This window comes from Haliotis rufescens, unplaced genomic scaffold, assembly GCF_023055435.1.
Source record: "Haliotis rufescens isolate VD_foot unplaced genomic scaffold, xgHalRufe1.0.p SCAF_73, whole genome shotgun sequence".
In the NCBI taxonomy this organism is placed as follows: domain Eukaryota; kingdom Metazoa; phylum Mollusca; class Gastropoda; order Lepetellida; family Haliotidae; genus Haliotis; species Haliotis rufescens.
Window position 1 is genome coordinate 685,808 of NW_025964365.1, and position 19,065 is coordinate 704,872.

At 37.6% G+C, this 19,065-nt stretch overlaps 1 protein-coding gene and 1 non-coding gene across 2 annotated transcripts; both read right to left on the reverse strand.

Annotated features, from left to right (window-relative positions):
* Positions 1-17,685, reverse strand: LOC124121479 (protein phosphatase 1 regulatory subunit 36-like). The gene is made up of 17 exons (XM_046484488.2): positions 17,553-17,685; positions 17,290-17,369; positions 13,672-13,743; positions 12,015-12,151; positions 10,573-10,642; positions 9,312-9,410; positions 7,974-8,114; positions 6,782-6,824; positions 6,560-6,642; positions 5,997-6,052; positions 5,114-5,222; positions 4,654-4,683; positions 4,072-4,161; positions 3,036-3,125; positions 2,026-2,136; positions 1,543-1,583; positions 1-304 (listed from the first exon to the last, which is right to left on the reverse strand). Exons 1-17 carry the CDS (start codon positions 17,583-17,585, stop codon positions 237-239), a joined length of 1,353 nt encoding a protein of 450 aa, XP_046340444.2. The 5' UTR covers positions 17,586-17,685; the 3' UTR covers positions 1-236.
* On the reverse strand, positions 17,176-17,248 carry Trnav-uac. The gene has a single exon. It is a non-coding gene; the product is annotated as a tRNA-Val (tRNA).
* Positions 17,686-19,065: the final 1,380 nt, after the last annotated feature.

A 19,065-nucleotide genomic window follows, 5' to 3' on the forward strand; every position in this document is an offset into this window, starting at 1 on the left:
ATAATGGTGAAAATGACCCATATATGATGACAGTCTTCATCTGAGATCAATGGACAGTGTCACCTCTATCACCATCATCAAACATGCCCACATGGCAGCTGCCTTGTTGTCCTGGCTCTTCTGACGTCTGCCCTCACTTGTCCTGAACTTGTGTAACCTCACACACAACATACAATAGTGACCCAGTTTTACTTCTTTGAGCAGATGATGCTCTGGATGTTGGTGGTGCATCAGATCTAATCATCATCATTGACTTCAGTTGTCACATGAGAAACAGACGTTTGCTGTCGACTCATGCCTCGATCTGAAATATAACACCAGTTGGTAGTTACTGTGAGGTAAAGTGTAATGGGTTTTATCATTCAAAACCCAAGCAATATCTCCCTGAGCCACTGAAGATATCGCTTGGGTGAGAACAAGCCATATCTACATTGTAGATATCGCTGTAATGAAATTGCATTACAATGCTTTTCAGACCATTGTGGCGTCATTGTTACCATGACTTCTACTGAGCTGTTAGCAGTACTTTTTACACTTAAGACACTGCTTATTACTGTCTACAAACTGAAAAAGTTGGAAGAATGATGTTGGATGATAAATAAAATCTCACCCTCGTGTCTTTTGATATCAAATATATCAACACTCGTTGATATATTTGATATCAAAAGTCACTCAGGTGAGATTCTGTATTTATAATTGCATTCCAGATTATTGCACCTATATTGCAACATGTCCGTCCGTCCATCTGTCTGTAGCTGCTTGTACTAGTCCAGACTAACACCGCTTTTATAGTGCTAGCACAGTGAGACACCATGCCGCAGTTTAACATGAATACCCACTCAGACACAGTATACTGACTCCCAGCTGACCAGCCCTTGTTTTATGCACTTAATGCCGAGCACAAACTTTCCGTTCTCCGGGCAGACGCTCTATCCACTAAACCACTTAGGTCATCTCTCAATCTCATTAAAATCAGATCTTAGTTCTCGCTACCGCTAAACAAAGATCTGAGGACATCCCATTACGGGTCATGTCAGACGGACCTTGCGCGAACTTTGACCGACCAATGGAATGACCAATCAGAAGGCAGCTTTCACGTGCTTTACGGCACTAATTTCAAATTGGCGACTACGCTTCGAAACATATTTTGACAAATTCTCGATTACAATTTTGAAACCTGAACAAAAGAATATTCTGGAATGACTAACAGATGGTCTAGATTGTATGGATACAGTCGTTAAACCCGTAACTATCGTTTGGAGTTAAAGTTTTCAAGGCTGCATGATCAGAAATCACATTCCGACTGTCACTTTCATAATCTGGTAAGCGATGCTCTGATTAGTCGGATGAAAGGTCATTCTGACGTGACCCGTAATGGGATGTCCTCAGATCTTTGTTTAGCGGTAGCGAGAACTGAGGTCTGATTTTAGATTGGTCGTCTCTCTGTCTATGTATGTTTGTCAATCCGTGTGTGTCTCTACCTATCTATCAATGTGTATGTCACAGTCTGTGTGTATATCTGTCTACCATCATGGAACTGACCTGCAGTCTGGCTCTTGTCTGCATTGGCATCTTCAGACATTCTGTAAAAAAATCAAAAAGACATAAGATGTAGAATGATATTATTTGCAAAAGTATCTTTCACAGTTACATTTTTTAAATTTGATTTTGGTCTGTTGTTTAACGCTGCACTCCAGCTATAAGACGTCAGTCTGTAAATAATCGAGTCTGGACCAGACAATCCAATGATTGATATCATGAGCATCGATCCACGCAATTGGGATCGTGACATGCATCAACCAAGTCAGTGAGCCTGACCACCCGATCCCGTTAGTCGCCTTTTACGACAAGCATAGTCACCTTTTACGGCAAGCATGGGTTGCTGAAGACCTATTCTACCCCGGATCTTCACAGGTCCCTTCACAGTAACAACAGTGCTTTATTTACATTATAATATTAGAAATATTTATCGCAGACATCCAAGTGAGTTTATCCTGAGTGTGCTACAATAATCAATCCACATACTCCTTCTGTTGTCCGTCTCCCCCTTCCCCCTCCTCTTCCTCGTTCTCGGTACCCAGAGGCATCAGCGTCACCTTGTTGAATCCACTGGAAGCTTCCCCAATGATTCCAATCCTGAAATGTTACCACAAACAATACCAACAACCATATTTGGAATACACTGAAATGGAATACGTTTGAGAAGCTAAACATTAAACACCATTTGTAACCATTTTTAACAAAGATAGCTTTACTTACTATCACTAGGAAATATATCATCTTGTTGCCAATCAGTGACAATCACCAAATTGAAACATTAATCAATGAATGAAGAAAAACTTTAAATTCTAAAACATGGTTAATGTCATTTTACGAGGGCTGCACATTATCACCTGGATACCCTAATAAGCTTTTCAAACAATACGTATTACAATATTTTTTCTGTGTTCCGGTATATTGGGTTAAAAAAGTTTCAATAATTTTTGTATCTTTTAAATCTACACATACATTCATTCGCAATTGATGTTTCCCTTCTAAATTGATTGACATAAAAACTGAAACATGGAAGTCATTTTTTCTCACATTATCTCCCCTGTATCCATGACTACAAATGACTACCGGGGTATACTATAGAAAATAGGCTCTGCATGTACAATCAGTGTCAGTCACTGTCAAACACTTTAGCGCCCAATATATCGCAATAAGTATCAGAAAACAGATACTTGTATATCTGTACATCTATATAGAATACATTGCGATACAAAATATTTTCCCCAAAACACAGCCCTACATTTTACCACACTAAAAGTTTCAAAGAACCATTTCCAAAGAACAAGTTGCAGCTATATTTTAATCCCATAACATCAAATTCTGTAGTCAGATGTCAACTCTGTTAAACTCTTGGTTCTGGTTAAAATACAAGTCTGTGTTGTTCAGCTGTTCTGTGAATGTTATATTCCTACACCACCTTCTGTAAACACTGCCCACAAGCAACAGAATCAATGAGTATCCAACAGATTGGTGAAAGAACCTACTTCAACTTGACTGTGTTGATGGTCAGAGACCGTATCATTTCTTGCTCTTCCTCCTCCTCCTCTTCATCATGGTCCCTCCGCCCAAGTGAGCTGGAAATATACATCCATGTGGTATTGTGGACGTATTTGTTCGTTCATTATTGTTTAACACTGCTCTCAACAATATTCCTGCTATATGACGGCGGTCTGTAAATAATCGAGTCTGGACCAGACAATTCAGTGATTGACATCATGAGCATTGATCCACACAATTGGGATATGATGACATGCTTCAACCAAGTCAGCAATCCTGACCATCATCCGTTAGTCGCCTCTTACAACAAGCATAGTCGTCTTTCACGGCAAGCATGGGTTGCTGAAGACCTATTCTACACCGGATCTTCACGGGTTGGTAATATTGTGATGGGTATCTACGGGATCTACTTTATGTTGTTTATGTTACATGTAGCAAGCATGTCAAGGTTCATTCTACCCTGTGACAGATATATCGCAATACTGAATACACTATGACTGAAAATTCTATGAAATCCAAGAATAACTTAAGTCTGTGGCTTAAGGAGAATATATAAAATATACATACAAACTGTTGTCATGTTGGTTGGAGGTTTAGTTTCTTTATAAAAAGGAACTAAAAATTTTAACAAAAATTCAAATTAATAAAAGTTTGTTTTCACATTTTTTATACTGGTAAAACACAAGGAAATACATTTGTCTGTCCTTAAAAAAACTGTTAAATCTAGTGTTGAAGGCAAAGGACAACATTGCAAAGAGATCATTGACCTTTGATGGTCAGTGTCAGTACTGCCACAATATTTTTTTCAAGGATTACTTATTTTGTTTGTCGCAAATAATTGTCAACAAAGTACATAAAAATATGAGCCATCCTTAAATAGATCTTTGATGCATATTTAACTTAAGAAGTGTGCCATAAATTCAGCCAACTAAAGTTTAAAAAATAGTCAACACAGTATGGAAGTATATCTCAATGAGCCATCCTTAAATACTACTTTGATGCATAGTAAGCTTATGTCCCTACTTGGGAGAGACAGGCCTTGCTCTCTTAAACAGCCAGTGGGATTGCTCCTTGGGAGATGGTAGTATAGATATCACAGCAGGGGACCGTTGACTGAAAGGTAATCACATGACCATCAATACTACAACTGATATAAACTCTGTAAACATTGTTCTCTGCATATATAATCATATTTACAGATGTCTAAGTGCAACTCAGATGGCACATTCAAATAAATCTCCATACCAAGCATTATGCAGAGGGGAATGTCCAAGTAACTCTCCATTCCTTAAAAATAATGGAGCAGAGGCCCGTTATTTTTAGGGAATGGAGAGTTACAAGGATACTCCCCTACATATCTCAACTCTTACACTTTGACAAACATTCTACAGAGCCACAAAGATCAGCTCGTGATGGAGCACATGGAACAGCAGCAGAGAACACAATCAAATCTCCATTCCCTAAAAATAATGAAGCTCAAAGAATGGAATGACGTCCCAGACATGTTTTAAGTTGGTCTGTATCTATACTTCAAAGGATTTCAAACACAGGAACTGTTTTGATTTTCGCTTCATGTTACAACATACAACAAAACATGACACATACTTAATGATTGATTTGATGGCAGGTCTCCTCCTGAAACAAAGCCAAACAAAATGAGACAAGGAAGTTGTATGATATTCAAGTAAGAAACCGAAACAATGTCATTACTGAAACAGTTACCGTCTGTATGGATTTAAGTCATGCATATGCAACAATCACAGTGAGTTACAAATATAAAATCTTCTTTTGTGTTCAATGCTACTAGAGGAATTCAAAAAGACATAAATAAATGTAATTACAAGCTTTCAGCCTCCCGGCCTTCATCAGCCAGACTTTCAGTTCAGCACTATATTACTGGAGATGATTGTTCCACCATTGCTGTAAGTGAATTAAGCTATGACGTCATTTCAGTTTATTGCTCAAATCATTTACAGCAATGGTGATGAAGGTAGGAGACTGAAAGCTTGGGATAATGTATATTTATATAAGTATTTGTCAAGTAGACAGGATTCAGCCAACTCACGGATGCAGGCGCCGATACTCTGCTGGGGTCAGCTTCTTCTCCTCTATCCTCTCCTGTATTTTGTCTTGCACCTTCACATCCTTGTCTGGCTTCTGTTCTTCCTTTGACTCTGTTATGTGAGATGTAACGTTCAGTGACAAGCCACAGAATACACACAACTCCCTACACACAAGTGTCTAAACCAAAGTACTTACTGAAGTCTTTGATTGGCATTTAGAAGTCAGAACAAAAACCTTTACACTACTAAAAGCAAAAAGTATAACAAAGGCCAAGATGTTGAAAATTAGAGAAAATGCACTTATAAACAATGACAAAAAGAGCTTGTATGAATTGAACTAGCCCTTTTTACTTTTCAATGCTTGCATATTTGCTGTAGGGGTTTTCATGATAGCTTGTTGTTACACACTCAGCTCAGCTGTGTATTCAAGCTGTGACTCAGACAAACCAGTGACTGATATCATGACCATCTGTTTAATCGTCTGATGACTGGGGACCTTTATATTCTGACCCAGAATGTTCAAGACAGAATTTTTCTTATATTTCAGCATGAACAAATCTTTGACCAAAGTATTTTTTTATAGGAGATGTGGGTCACAGATTTGCTAAAGTGTGCTCATTTTCTACTTTTAAATGAAAAAAAATCCTTGTTCACCCATTTTAGCCATAAATCTGTTTATGGTCATGTTAAAATTTCAATTTGGAGATAATATAAACTAAAAGGTTTATTACTACCTTTACAGGTTTCCATACATTTGAAATGGGAAATAACCATAGGCCAGAAAAGGCTGTTATCATGTATCGTCCTTTAGATTAAACATTTTGCCTGTTCTCTTCTCACTTCCGCAGATATGCAAATGACTATTTCCTTGAATAATATCCTCACCTTCTGGTGCATACTTCACTCGAATTGCTGGATTAAACGTGTCAGATCGCAACATTCTGAAATGAACATTATGGTGATTCTATTACAACAGCTATCTTGTTGGGTGCTCTGGCATTTCGTTCCATTATCAAGAGTTTTAAAACCTGGTTTACCATTTCGACAAATATTAAATAAATAAATGGGTGAGCGAGTGAGTATGTTTGGTTTCACACCGCAGTATTCCAGTTATAACACAGCATGTCAGCTTAATGCGAGAGGAAAGCCTGAAGTGATGCAGGTCTCAGACGTTTTCCACTTCGGTGAAACCCACAAGCACGGGTATGGTGATGACAAACCCACAAACATAATTGAGGCATAACTGATTCGAAACCACAATCATAGGTTTCTGGCGTGCTAAAGGGATGCAACTCTGCACAGCGAATTGCGGCATCAAAGACGACTGGGCCACCATGCCCCCAATATATTCATGTATGTTTATGAATTAAGTACACAAGAACACCTGTCAACAGATTGCTGTTTATGTTTACAGTTAATATGGGACGTTGTACAAGACAAAGCATTACCTTCCAATCTCTTTCTTGACAATGGCAAACTCTTTCCTCCGAAATGTGATCCAAACAATATATGTACAATATACATAAAATCTCTGAAAAAGATATAAAAACAACATTTATATAATGTTTTCAAAACAGTCAGTGTAAAACACATTCTATGCTTTTTAATTGTGTGCACTCAACACAATACTAATATTGATATAAGTGAGGTTTCACAGTTGATTAACTCACCTCAAACATTGAGCGATCTTTATACGTGGAGGAAACTCTAGACCTTAAAAGAGAAAAATGATACAGTATTGATAGATTAATAACGGTGAGAGAATAATGTTTTATGCCACAGTTAGAAGTACATTAATCAAGTCCGGACCAGACAAACCAGTCATTGAATCCACACACCATCTGATTACACTGACACACAAACAGCCAGACCACACTTTCGATTTTGATCCTCGTGTTAGCTCTGATGATAATTATGAGGTGACAATGATCTATTCTTCCCTAAAGTCTTCATGGGGGTCATAGAAAATTCATACTAGTCATAGGGAATAGGGATATAAAGACATATTACTGATTGTGTGAGTTTGTTTCTTGACACTGTATTTTAGCTCCATATATGTGTCTTGTTGTGTCAGCTTGATGTAGGAGGAAAGTCTTAACATAGTCATTCACTGAAAATGAGTGAGTGAGTGAATATGTTTTCACACTTTCTTAACAGTGTTTCTGTTATATAGATCTCATCGTGTCAGCTATATTTGGGAGAAATGTCAAAAGTGGTGCAGGTTTTAGAAGATTACCACCTCAGCAAAACCAACAAGCAGTGATTGAGTGATTGAGTATGGTTTTACGCTGCGTTTAGCGATATTCCAGCAATATCACAGCAGGGAACACCAGAAATGGGCTTTACACATTGTACCAATGTGGGGTATCAAACCCGGATTTTCGGTGTCCAACAAACCTTGAGACATAATCAGGGTTCACACCCATGATAATAGGTTTTCGGCACACCTAGGGGACATAACTCTGCACAGGGAATTGCAGCACCTTAGACGACTGGGCCACCAACACCCTCTTACTGAAAATGACTTCACTTTAAAACTGTCTGATATTCTTTTACTTTTTCTTGTCATTGCTTCCATTAAAACTTCTGACATAAGAATGCTGTTTCTAAATATAGATTAGGCCAAAAATACGAACACATGAGTTCTGATAACATAACAAATCAATCTTTTCATTTGCAACCATGACTATTTAATCAAATCTGTAAACATACTTAAGAAACCAGATCAAAAAGTATCAACAACAAAAATGAAATCATGTTTGAGCTACCTACTGGCTCAAACCTGTCACAGTCAAATTGCTAAAACACAAGTATTTTGTTTGGTCTTCTGAATGCTATGATACTACTATGGGGACTACATACTGTCCACAGCCCATGTGATGCTGATCCTCCAGGCCGAGCCCCAACACCAGCACACAGTAGGACTGTCCTAGCAGACGCTGGGCAACGTCCAGTCTCGCACAGGCATCCGCGTACGCCATCTTCTCGGATAGGCTAGGCTCTCTACAAGCAAATATTACTGTCAATAGCATCATAAACAACAACTCCAAGCACAGATATATTTCTTTCTGGCATATTCTAAGTAGACAGACTCAAAATAAGTCTATATCATCTGCTCAGGTGTTTTGTTTTCAAAAATCTTTACAATACTTAATTACAGTATCATCTATGTGTAGGATAAAGCAAGTCCGACGGTTTTTATGATATTTAAAACCCACATCCGCGGGATAAAACCAATGAGCGTCAGCCCGAAGATTTTATCCCAAGGATAAGGTTTTTTTATATATCATTAAAACACATCTGTGATGACATTCTTTTGTTTGAACGCTCCATTATTTCTTAGGAATGGACAGTTGTTTGTCAACTATACATTATCTTGAACAAACATTTATATTAATTTCCACTTGGAATAGACACAGCTATTTTTTACATTTATTTCAATTTTTTTCCAAAAACGTGTCACCAAAGGGGTTCAAACCCGCATCGTTTGATTGGAGGACGTGCAATCGTCAACCTCAGCTACAGCTTTACATGAAGGTATGGTGTGAAATTAACTATTGAATATTTTCATAATTTTGCATAATGCTTAAAAGCTCAAAATAATATGTATATATTTTGTGGTATAACAGGTTACCTACAAAAATGTTCATATTCATAGCAATAGGATAAATGTTTGATGAGAAAAAACAAATCAGGTAATATATATATCTTGTGCGGGGCTCTATATTTCCTCTATTATTCGCGTCAGCATGTATTGACAATGTGGAAGCGATTGATAAATACTAGTTTAGGATCCAACAAAATTATGAATAGAATTGTAAATAGAAGCTCGCAACGGAGCTTGGCGCACATGAAACAGCGGCAGAGAACGAATTCGTCGTGCATCATGCAAGGGTGACTCACGCAGTATAAAAACAGTCTACAAAGGGAAGACCTATTCTACCCTGGATGTTCACGGGTTGTAGTAGTAGTAGTAGTAGTAGTAGCAGTTGTAGTAGTAGTAGTAGTAGTAGTAGTAGTAGTAGTTGCAGTAATGTGGTAGTAGTGTAGCTGTAGCAGTAGCAGTAGTAAAGTTTAAGGGCAACCGTTTGCTGCATGGTAAATTGGGACGATTATCTCCCTTCATTCATACAGGAAATATTACCAAGAACTACTAAGTAAATATTTAGTAAGGAAGTAATCAGACATATTTGTACTTACATATACATGGGATTCTTCTTGTTTTCTTGGTTCATTTTCTCAAAGAAACAGTTGAAGTAGCTCAGGAGATACATGAGGAAAGTGTCAAACTGCTTGGTCCTAGAAACAATGACACTTTTTTGTCTTCACATAACAAATATTTACTAAGCTGTATCTAAAACCATGTTGAGGAAAAACATTTTCTCTATCAACACTGCATAAACTCAGACTAAATCTCAATCAAGATCAATAACACACCATATCAAAGGTCAGATTAGCAAGCGTTTTCTGTGGCCATTGTATTTTTTGCATAAATTCCACTAGAAAAATATAACATCTACACAATCAAATTCTATTAGAGGGGTGCTGGGGTAGTCTGGTGGTTAAAATGTAGGCTCATTACACCGAAGACACAGATTTTATTCACCACATGGGTACAATGTTTGAAGCCCATTTCTCGGGTTCCCCGCTTTGATATTGCTGGAATATTGCTAAAAGTGGTGTAAAACCCTACTCACTCACGCAAATTCTATTACATTATTTTAGGAATGCAAAGAATGTTAGATTAATTCAGGACACACCCAGCCTCATTTATTGATGTGTTCAATTGGTCATTAGTTTATGTGTTCACAAATAGAAAGTAAAATCTCCATAGTTATAACAGCCCATACTATGAAATCTTTTATCCCCCTTGAAACAATACCTGGCCTATAGGAAGTACTGCCAGACAATCCCATCTATTAGACATTCCAGAATTTTCTTTTGCTCAGTTTTGAAATTTGGAATCAAGAACTTTGTCAAAACATTTTTCGAAGTGCGAGTCTGGAATGGAAGTTGCCAGTTTGAAAAAAGTGTTGTAAAGCTCGAGATAGCTGCTTTCTGATTGGTTTTTGTTACTTCTTGTTAGTCATTTTATTGGTCTGTAAATGTTCGAGGAAGGTCGTTCTGACATGACCCGCAGTTGTATGTTCTCAGATCTTTGTTTAGCAGTAGCAAGAGCTAATGATCTGATTCTAATAAGGCTGCCTGAGGACAAAAGTAATAGCAAGTATGGATGGCAAATATGCATGGTGGCCATATTCAAATCAGATTCAACCAGGTGAGCTAAAAGCTTGAATCTAGATATTGCTCCTTTATGCCCAAAAATCAAATTAAACTTTATTCAGTACTTGTAGGCCACAGGCCTTTTTGTACAAGAGAAATACAATTTAGACTTCCTGGTATTATTACAAATAATAACAAATTGCTGAAAATCTCATGGATACAGTGTATCAGTGCTTACCCTCGTAGACTGTCGAATGACTCGGGAACAAGAGACTGATCTGCCTCCGTCATTCTCTCAAATGCTACAACTGAAAAACACAAAGTACAAATTTTAATTCAATAATAACAGAAACGTAATGGATGAAAAATGTGAAAATTAACAAGAAGTGTTGGTAATCCAGAAGTATAAATAAAACTTTATCATTTCTTTAGAGTTCTAAAAACACACACATCGAGATTATTATACAAGTATGTGTGTCATAATGGTTCTACAAAACAAGTATCAGAAGTCTGTTATTTCCCAAGCGAAGGTGAGGGTAATACATGAATCCTTACACGAGATTTGTAAAATCAGTATGACACACCTGTGAGTAAAATAACTTCATTATTGCTCATTATTCCTTAATCCTTTTGAGCTCCCTTTTTTAAAAAATGCACTGATCACCACCGCTGTCCTAGAAAACCACAATTTGTCAAATGACGTTGACAATGTTCAGCTATGACGTCTAGTGTGACGTCATTCATCCTTACGTCACAGTGAGATTAAACTGATGTCAACAATGCCGCCCGGATGATGGAAGCAATACACTGGTGTGCGAGAAGTGATATTTGCACAAATGCACATACGATTTTTACGAACTCAGTTATTTCTAATCCGGTGGGTAAAAAACTATAGTTCAACTATTCCATGATACCTCCAACAAATTACTCATAATGAGGATGTTCCTGCCCCCCAGAAGGCTTCCACATCTAAAGGTGAGTATATATATCAATGAACATGATAGCTAATTAAAATTAACTTTCAAGTATAAACATCAAATAGTTTCTTCCATAAAAAAGTGTGTATTGTCTTCTTATCTTCTAACATTGTCAAGATCAGTAACATACTAGTATCCAAAAGATGCATATCTGTAAGAACTTCAACACACAAAATGTGGCCAACACTCAAAAGGGAGACCCTTATTCTACCATGACATTGGAAGAGGATCAAATTTGATTGGTTACTTTCACTGAACTTAGAGTGGTTATGAGCGATAAGCAATTGTGAATGCACGTGAATGCACTGAATAAGGCAATTATTACAGGGGGCATTCAGACTTTTCTTGGGACTGTATGATATTTTGTCGAAATCTCACATCCAAACTGTTACTTTTTCCCCAAAAAGCACTGAGTTGTGATACATTTTGGCAACCCACATCTTTTCCAGTGTTATTTTGTTATGACCCCACTTAGTTTCAGTGACCCTTCCCCTAATAAATTACCTGTCCCTAAGTGCTTAAGAGTAATGCATTTTAGTCATGGCAGAATGGAGATTCTGTTTTAAATTTTGAAGTGGTTCATGGATGATTAAACACCACTAAATGTAATATTTACAATGTAATTAAAACAGAAGTGATTATCTCCAAAATAAGCCATGAAGCAGACATTGTCAGTCATTGCAACCTATACAAAGACAATAACCTTTGACATTCTCCAGAGTGATGTACGGATTGTCCGTGGTGTCTTTCTTAGATGGATGTGGAGACTTGGTGGTGTTGGGGCGAGCCTGCCCCCTGCCCCGCCCCAGACCCTGTCCTCGAGCCACACTGGATGCCACTCTACAACACCCACCATGTACACAAATCAATAAACATGTCATAATGAGCACAACACAGCATCAGTATGACAGTATATATTTACTAGTACCAATCCCATCAAAATCAGACATTTTACTCCGATATGGTAGCTCTCCGCATGAAGATCTGCAATCAACCGATATCTGCATGACGGTTTACAAACCGGATGTCGATTTGTTACACAATTTTGATTGGACTGTGCAGGACTTGTTAGTCCAGCCAAAATATAACTCCGACATTCCAGCCTAGTTCGGTGAGGGTGGAAACTGGACTTTAACTCAGTTAATTCCCTTGACTCAGGAAGATGTACTCTATATTGTTTCCGAGCACTATGCAGCGTTAGAAATTGCCACTAGTCCAAAAGTCCTTGCCAAACTACCCAATGGTTAAGGTATCATAAGGACTAGTGGAAATTTGTCTTTTTTAAGGGTTTAAATATGTTATCATTATAAGGTCCAGTTGACTAAAACTGTTAGTTCCCATCGCTTCTATGGCATCTACATCCAAAAGAGAGTATATCAAAGGAATGTTTGAGTTCTTTATGATTTTTGTTTTGGTAAATCCAAATTTCTGAAATGAAGGTGGTAAAGAAATGAAGCTGAATCGATTTAGAAAGCTCAAATCTATCGACGAAAAGATGTGAGTTTCATTAGGTTGAACAAGTACTATCCAGAGAAAGCAACTTCCCATTTGTCATTAAAGATCTATCTCATTATATATACTTTTTTTAATTAATATTATGTGTAATGATTGATAAAATGTGTTTCACTAGCCAATGTAGTAGTATGTAGTAACAGCAATCCAACAATGTCATGGTCAGCCCAGACTTTTTAACTCTCTTGATAGCATATTGTTTAGTGAAAATCTTTGTTTGGCAATAATAAACAATAAACAATTGATATTAACAACAATTTTTATTTAGTTTCCAAAATAATATCTGAATATGTCACTCAACTTCCTGAGGCAGGGAGTTAACTGGCTATAAAAGTAAACTTTCCACCCTTGCTGAACTGTGCTAGAAGTTCATACCACTTGCAAAATGGCAGCACCCAGTCAAGATAATCAGATTGATAATCAACTGGACTTATATAGTCAGTTAACTATACATTGTGTAGATGAAGTCTTGTGGATCTTGTAGTTTTATTTACCACTTTTCTTCTTTTAGGGTTTGTGGTTCTGTAAAAGCTGAAATAAAGCATGGACTGACTTTGGTGTGTGAGTGGGTGAGTTAAGTTTAATGCTACTTTTAACATTATTCCAGTTATATCACGGCGTGTCAGCTTATTGTGGGAGGAAAGCACTTTGGTGAAATCCACGAGCCAGTTATGGTGCTGACAAAACTAGAAACATAATAGGGGTGAACCGGGATTTAAACCCACAATCATAAGTTTTTGGCAAGCCCAAGGGACGTAACTCTGCACCGCGAATCGCGGCGCCTTAGACGACTGGGCCACCCGTGCCCCCGACTTTGTTGTGTGATGTAATCACTGTAACATACATACCTGTCTCCTCTACCCCTGCCATGCTCTTTTGCTTTCCTTCTTTTGTCCTGTCTGTCTGCATTAGCATTGTTACTGGAAAACAATTGTTACAATATTTCAAGATGCAGAAATGTTTTCAATTGTGAAAACAGATAAAAACATGGTTGGTGCTTGTATCATATCAAAATCTTTGTAGATACTTTATGACAAGTTGATATCCTGGTATTAACATTGCTTCCTAAATATATATATGCTTGTAAAAAAACTAAAAGACAAAATCATCTTAGCCCTGCCATCTATGGCGCATGACAATTTATATAAACCACAGAGAGGTCATGTGATACTCTGGGTAAAATGGTTTCTGATTTGTTCATGGGTTTGATGTGTGATATAGTAGGGGCAGCACATGAACAAATGAACATTAAGAGTCACCTGACATAGCATTTCTTCTCACTTACCTGGATCCCTGATTTCACCCCTTTTCTTGACAGCAATATGCACTGAATCGTATGTATCTTACCAAGATGTACACTATGTTGTTTCCGAGCCCTATGCAGCGTTAGAAATTGCCACTTGTCCAAAAGTCCTTGCCAAACTACCTAATAGCTAAGGTATCATAAGGACTAGTAGAAATTTGTCATTTTTAAGGGTTTTAATATGTTATCATTATAAGGTCTAGTGGACTAAAACTGTTAGTTTCTATCGCTGCTATGGCATCTACATCCTAAAGAGAGTATATCGAAGGAATGTTTGTGTTCTGTATGATTTTTGTTTTGGTAAATCCAAATTTCTGAAATGAAGGTGGTAAAGAAATGAAACTGAATCGATTTAGAAAGCTCAAATCTATTGACAAAAACATGTGAGTTTCATTAGGTTGAACAAGTACTATCTAGAGAAAGCAGACAACTTCCCATTTGTCATTACAAGCACCATAATAAGGGTAGGCCTACTCATTTCAACATTGTAAATGTTTGTATATTTTAGGTTATGCATGTGACCTTTATACCTAGGGATAGAGATACTAGGGCTGGGACGGCTAACTCGGGTACTCCGGTTGGGTGGGTCCTGAGTAGGACCCGGGTACCCACACGACTACCCGGACCCGTGATTAGTCTGTTTAATGACATTAACAATGAACTTCTATGGTTAGATAACAAGTATAGCTAATGTTCACATTTCTTCCGTTTTATATGTTCGAGTAAAGATAAAGCATCTATCAACTTCAGTGGATGCATGATCAGATTGTTTTATACGTGAATCTAAATAATTTTTGCCAGGACTGGTAAAAACTGGTAAAACAATTCCCATTCGGACATATTGTACCCAAATCTTGAGAGCGGGACTTCCAACTTGCAGCCTTGGACAGATATTGTCCTGGGAAGATACTCCAGTATAGGACTTTACATAGGGGAGACCGGGGTGCTTTGGGACACGGGGTGCATTGGGACACCCCCCAAAACTGCTATTTATAGGTGTACAATCACATGATCATTTACACTAAAGGAAGTGACATCATACACCATAGCACTTTTTGTAGCAGGGGTGGAAGCAGCACCTTTTGACAGAAGTTTGGTAAGTTAAATGTAATTTTTGCACTTCATTGTAAAATTGAGACCCCTATTATTGAAGCTTTACATGACAAAGTGTTCCATCTTTCAGTTGATGTATGAGTTTTATTCAAAACAGTGATATCTTAAAGGTATTCTGCCAAGAGATGAAGGTCATTTTGTCATGTGGTTATGTCATACAGCCATTAAAAAAATGCAAGCATAGGGTCAGGGCGCATTGGGACACCCTGCACGGGGTGCATTGGGACATGTCCCAATGCACCCCAAACATGTGACCCTAAATGACCAGCATGTAATCATTATTATGAATTCAAAATGTAATTACTTTGACATTTGCTTTGGATTTGTTTCTTGAACTTTGTTGTAATATCATTGAAAGATATTTTTCTAGTAGGTTCAATGACTGGTCTCCTTGACCTTCCAGTGGAGCTTATTGAGCTGATCTACAGATATCTTCCGGTCAAAGAAATAGTCATATTCTGACATTTAATTAGTTGTTGCTTTGTGAAGTTAGAGTCCTGAAAAATAACTAGTTACATACAGACAAGATCTATCCAAATTTCAAAGTGCTATTGACATGTCTTTGTTAATGTCCCAATCCACCCCAGTATGTGTCCCAATGCACCCCAGCGTGGGGTGCATTGGGACGAAAATTATTTTTTTTAAATCACTGTGTTTCAGTTAATTTCATGTTTGTGAAATAATTTTTTTGTTCAGTGATTCATTATTAAAGGGTTGATTAGAAGATGTGTCTATTTCTTTATGAATCCATTTCATGTGGGATGTAGCCTGCAACCTCGGGGTATCGCGGTACTTGTCATGTACGCTAAACGGAACAAAATGCACTCACTAACCTTTATGTTTATTTGTGTTCTCTGTATCAGATATCATTCATGTTATCAAACAATGCATATTTTACTGATAAAAGTTCATTATTTACATCAGTAGCTCCGAGTAAAAGCCGGTCCTCGCGCTCTGTTTGACAAGGTAGAGAACTCCATCGTATCGCGGTACAGAGAAAAGTTGTGTATGGAGGTCCGAATTGGACAAAAAGAGGACATAATTCTACCAACCACTTGGTATGATCATGCCAGACATCAGTGATTTGTTCAGAAAAGTGCAAAGACAGCACAAGTAAAATTCTAAATGTGTTATCAGCAGTAGGTATTCAATGCATATTTACCGAAAAGTAAGAGAAACATATTTTTATAAGTCAACATCAAAATATCAGAAATGATATTTTAAGATTGTTTAAAAAAAATTGGATGACAATAATTTGTCACAAAATGGAAAAATGTTAAAAGTCAACAATAAATATACAAAAGGCACTCCTAGTATGCCCAAAGTATGTATTTATCTTTTGGTTACTAGTGAAGAACGTATTTTTAAGTTTGGCATTATGGCCCTTATGATCTCCCAAAAGATTCTGGGCACCGAGCGGGAAAAAATGTGCGGACTACGTAACTTCCGTTACCTCATTCGTCGCCATGAATATGCAGATGATCTAGTTCAGGTCGATAGAGAAAGTTTACTTAGGGAACTGCGGGTTATATCGTTGGCCATTGATAGATGGGGGTAAGGCAATATTACAACAGATGCCAGAAATATGTATCAACAGATTAATAACTCCTAACTTACAGCAGACGGAACATTCCGAGGAAATTGAAATTGTTTACGAAGTGAGCACTTCCTGGTTACTGATTTGAATTAATAGACAGCCGCTAAGAGGCGTGTCCCGCGTGAACTACCGGAAATCACAAATGCCACGATACGATGAATGCCGCGGTACCATGGGGTCCGAGTATACATGTAGACTGGATAATACAAATTTTGTCCCAATGCACCCTGTCTCCCCTATAGAAATTAGACAAAGAAATCGGAATAATGGTACCCCTGGTGATGAAGGGGTGATGTTGTTTCAATCATTTATAAAAAATCAAGTGGTGCCTAAAAAGAGAGGTTCTGGCGAGGTTCGAACTCGCGACCTTCTGCGTGTAAAGCAGACGTGATAACCACTACACCACAGAACCATTCTGCCATTCCCTCATATTTCGTGGAATAGTTTTCTCACCTAATGAATTCCAACGATGGTCGTCCTCCATCTCCATCCCGCCATACCCAACGACCACTCGTGGGTCCTGGTAAAGGTGGCTAAAAGTAAACACAATGAAACTTGTACAAATTGTGTTAACTGTTCAGTTATCGATCAGATTCCCTTTCAACAACAAGACTATCAGGTTCACAGGTCAACTGTATTTTATTGTTTACATTAATAACCACATAAAAGTTCCCAGAAACATAAAACATTCACTATTTGCATAGCTGTATTCTTACCAGTTCAAAAATCTCAGCCGCCACCTTTGCCATAGCGGATAATTACTGTTCTTCAAGCGAGGTAAGTATTTCCGATGGCGTTCTCCATAGCAACATTAATCAAGGGAGGTAAGTTGTATCCTGTAGTTAATTCCCTTGAATGGGGCGTTCATGCGCGTGTGACAATATGTAAGAACAGCGTTTCAGTCATAAACAAGCTACCAAAATGACCACAACTGTTCGTTTGACTTTGTCACAATCGGTATGACTTTCTCCTTTTAAAGCAATCATTGATAACTGTTATAAATTGTTACTATATCTTATTATCAATCAAAATACTTTATTAATCATAAAGCATATTAACAGCTATAATATCATTTTGGCAACATAACCTGTTAAAAAGTGTCATTATATTCGGAATGAAAGTAGTAGCTGAAGAAGTTAAACAATAACAGCGAAATTCACTCAAATTCTTAACATAATAACATTTTTTAACATTCAAAACATTTATACAAATTTTGAAAGTTTTATGTATCTGGATATTGTGAGTTCAAATATTTAACGTCGCACCGGCATTCAGCTATTAATTATGGACCATAATGTAAACGTATTAAAAACCCATACCTATTTCATTTAGTGATATGTTTTAACAAAGATATGGCTATCAAAAGAAAATTGCTACGCGAGTAATTCGTATTCCTCCAGCTCTTGTATTTCAACTGATGGTCACAAAATGAACCCATCCTTTTCCAATAAGGTGTATCCGCGCTTGTTGGTGATAAACTGGATTTCGTTCCGCAAAGCGATCTTATCCGTAATGCAGCACTGAGGTATGGGAGATCTAGTGTTAGGAACGATTAAGGAACAGAACCCAGCGCTTCTGATATCAACGCATTTCAACATAGGCACCAGCTCCCATGAGATTTCGGCGAGGTGAGTTTGGCCTGCTAAATTCAGTAAATCTTTACCACAATGACGTATTTCGTAATCAGCCATCAGATAAACCCACAGCATGTCATGGTTCACTTTTACGGAACTGGGATTTTATCGAATAAATTGCCCCAGAAAATGCTTGAAAAAATAATTGTGTCTCTGACTTTTTGTAAAACAAAAAGACATATTGAGGCTCATAGATTTAACATAAAAAATAGCCTATTTTTTAGGTTGTAACTGGGAAAATAGCTAGTCTCCTTACAAAATCCCTGGCCCAAAATCGTTGTTGCACATGAAACCTGTTGGGCTGGACAGAAAACACACATCTTCCGTCAAGAAAGTTACAGAGATTTATTGTAACTGTCAATAAATAGTACAACCGCATCGTTTGATGGTAACATTAAGGCTAAACATCGTACATTCCACATAGATCGATGCTCATGATGTCAACCACTGGATTGTCTGGTCCAGACCCGACTATTTACAGGCCGCCGTCTGAATAATGCTGTGCGGCGTTAAACAACAAGTAAAGAACCATACATACTACAATCAAGGAGTCTATATAAGAATAATAAGACACATATGCCCCCTGCTATATCGT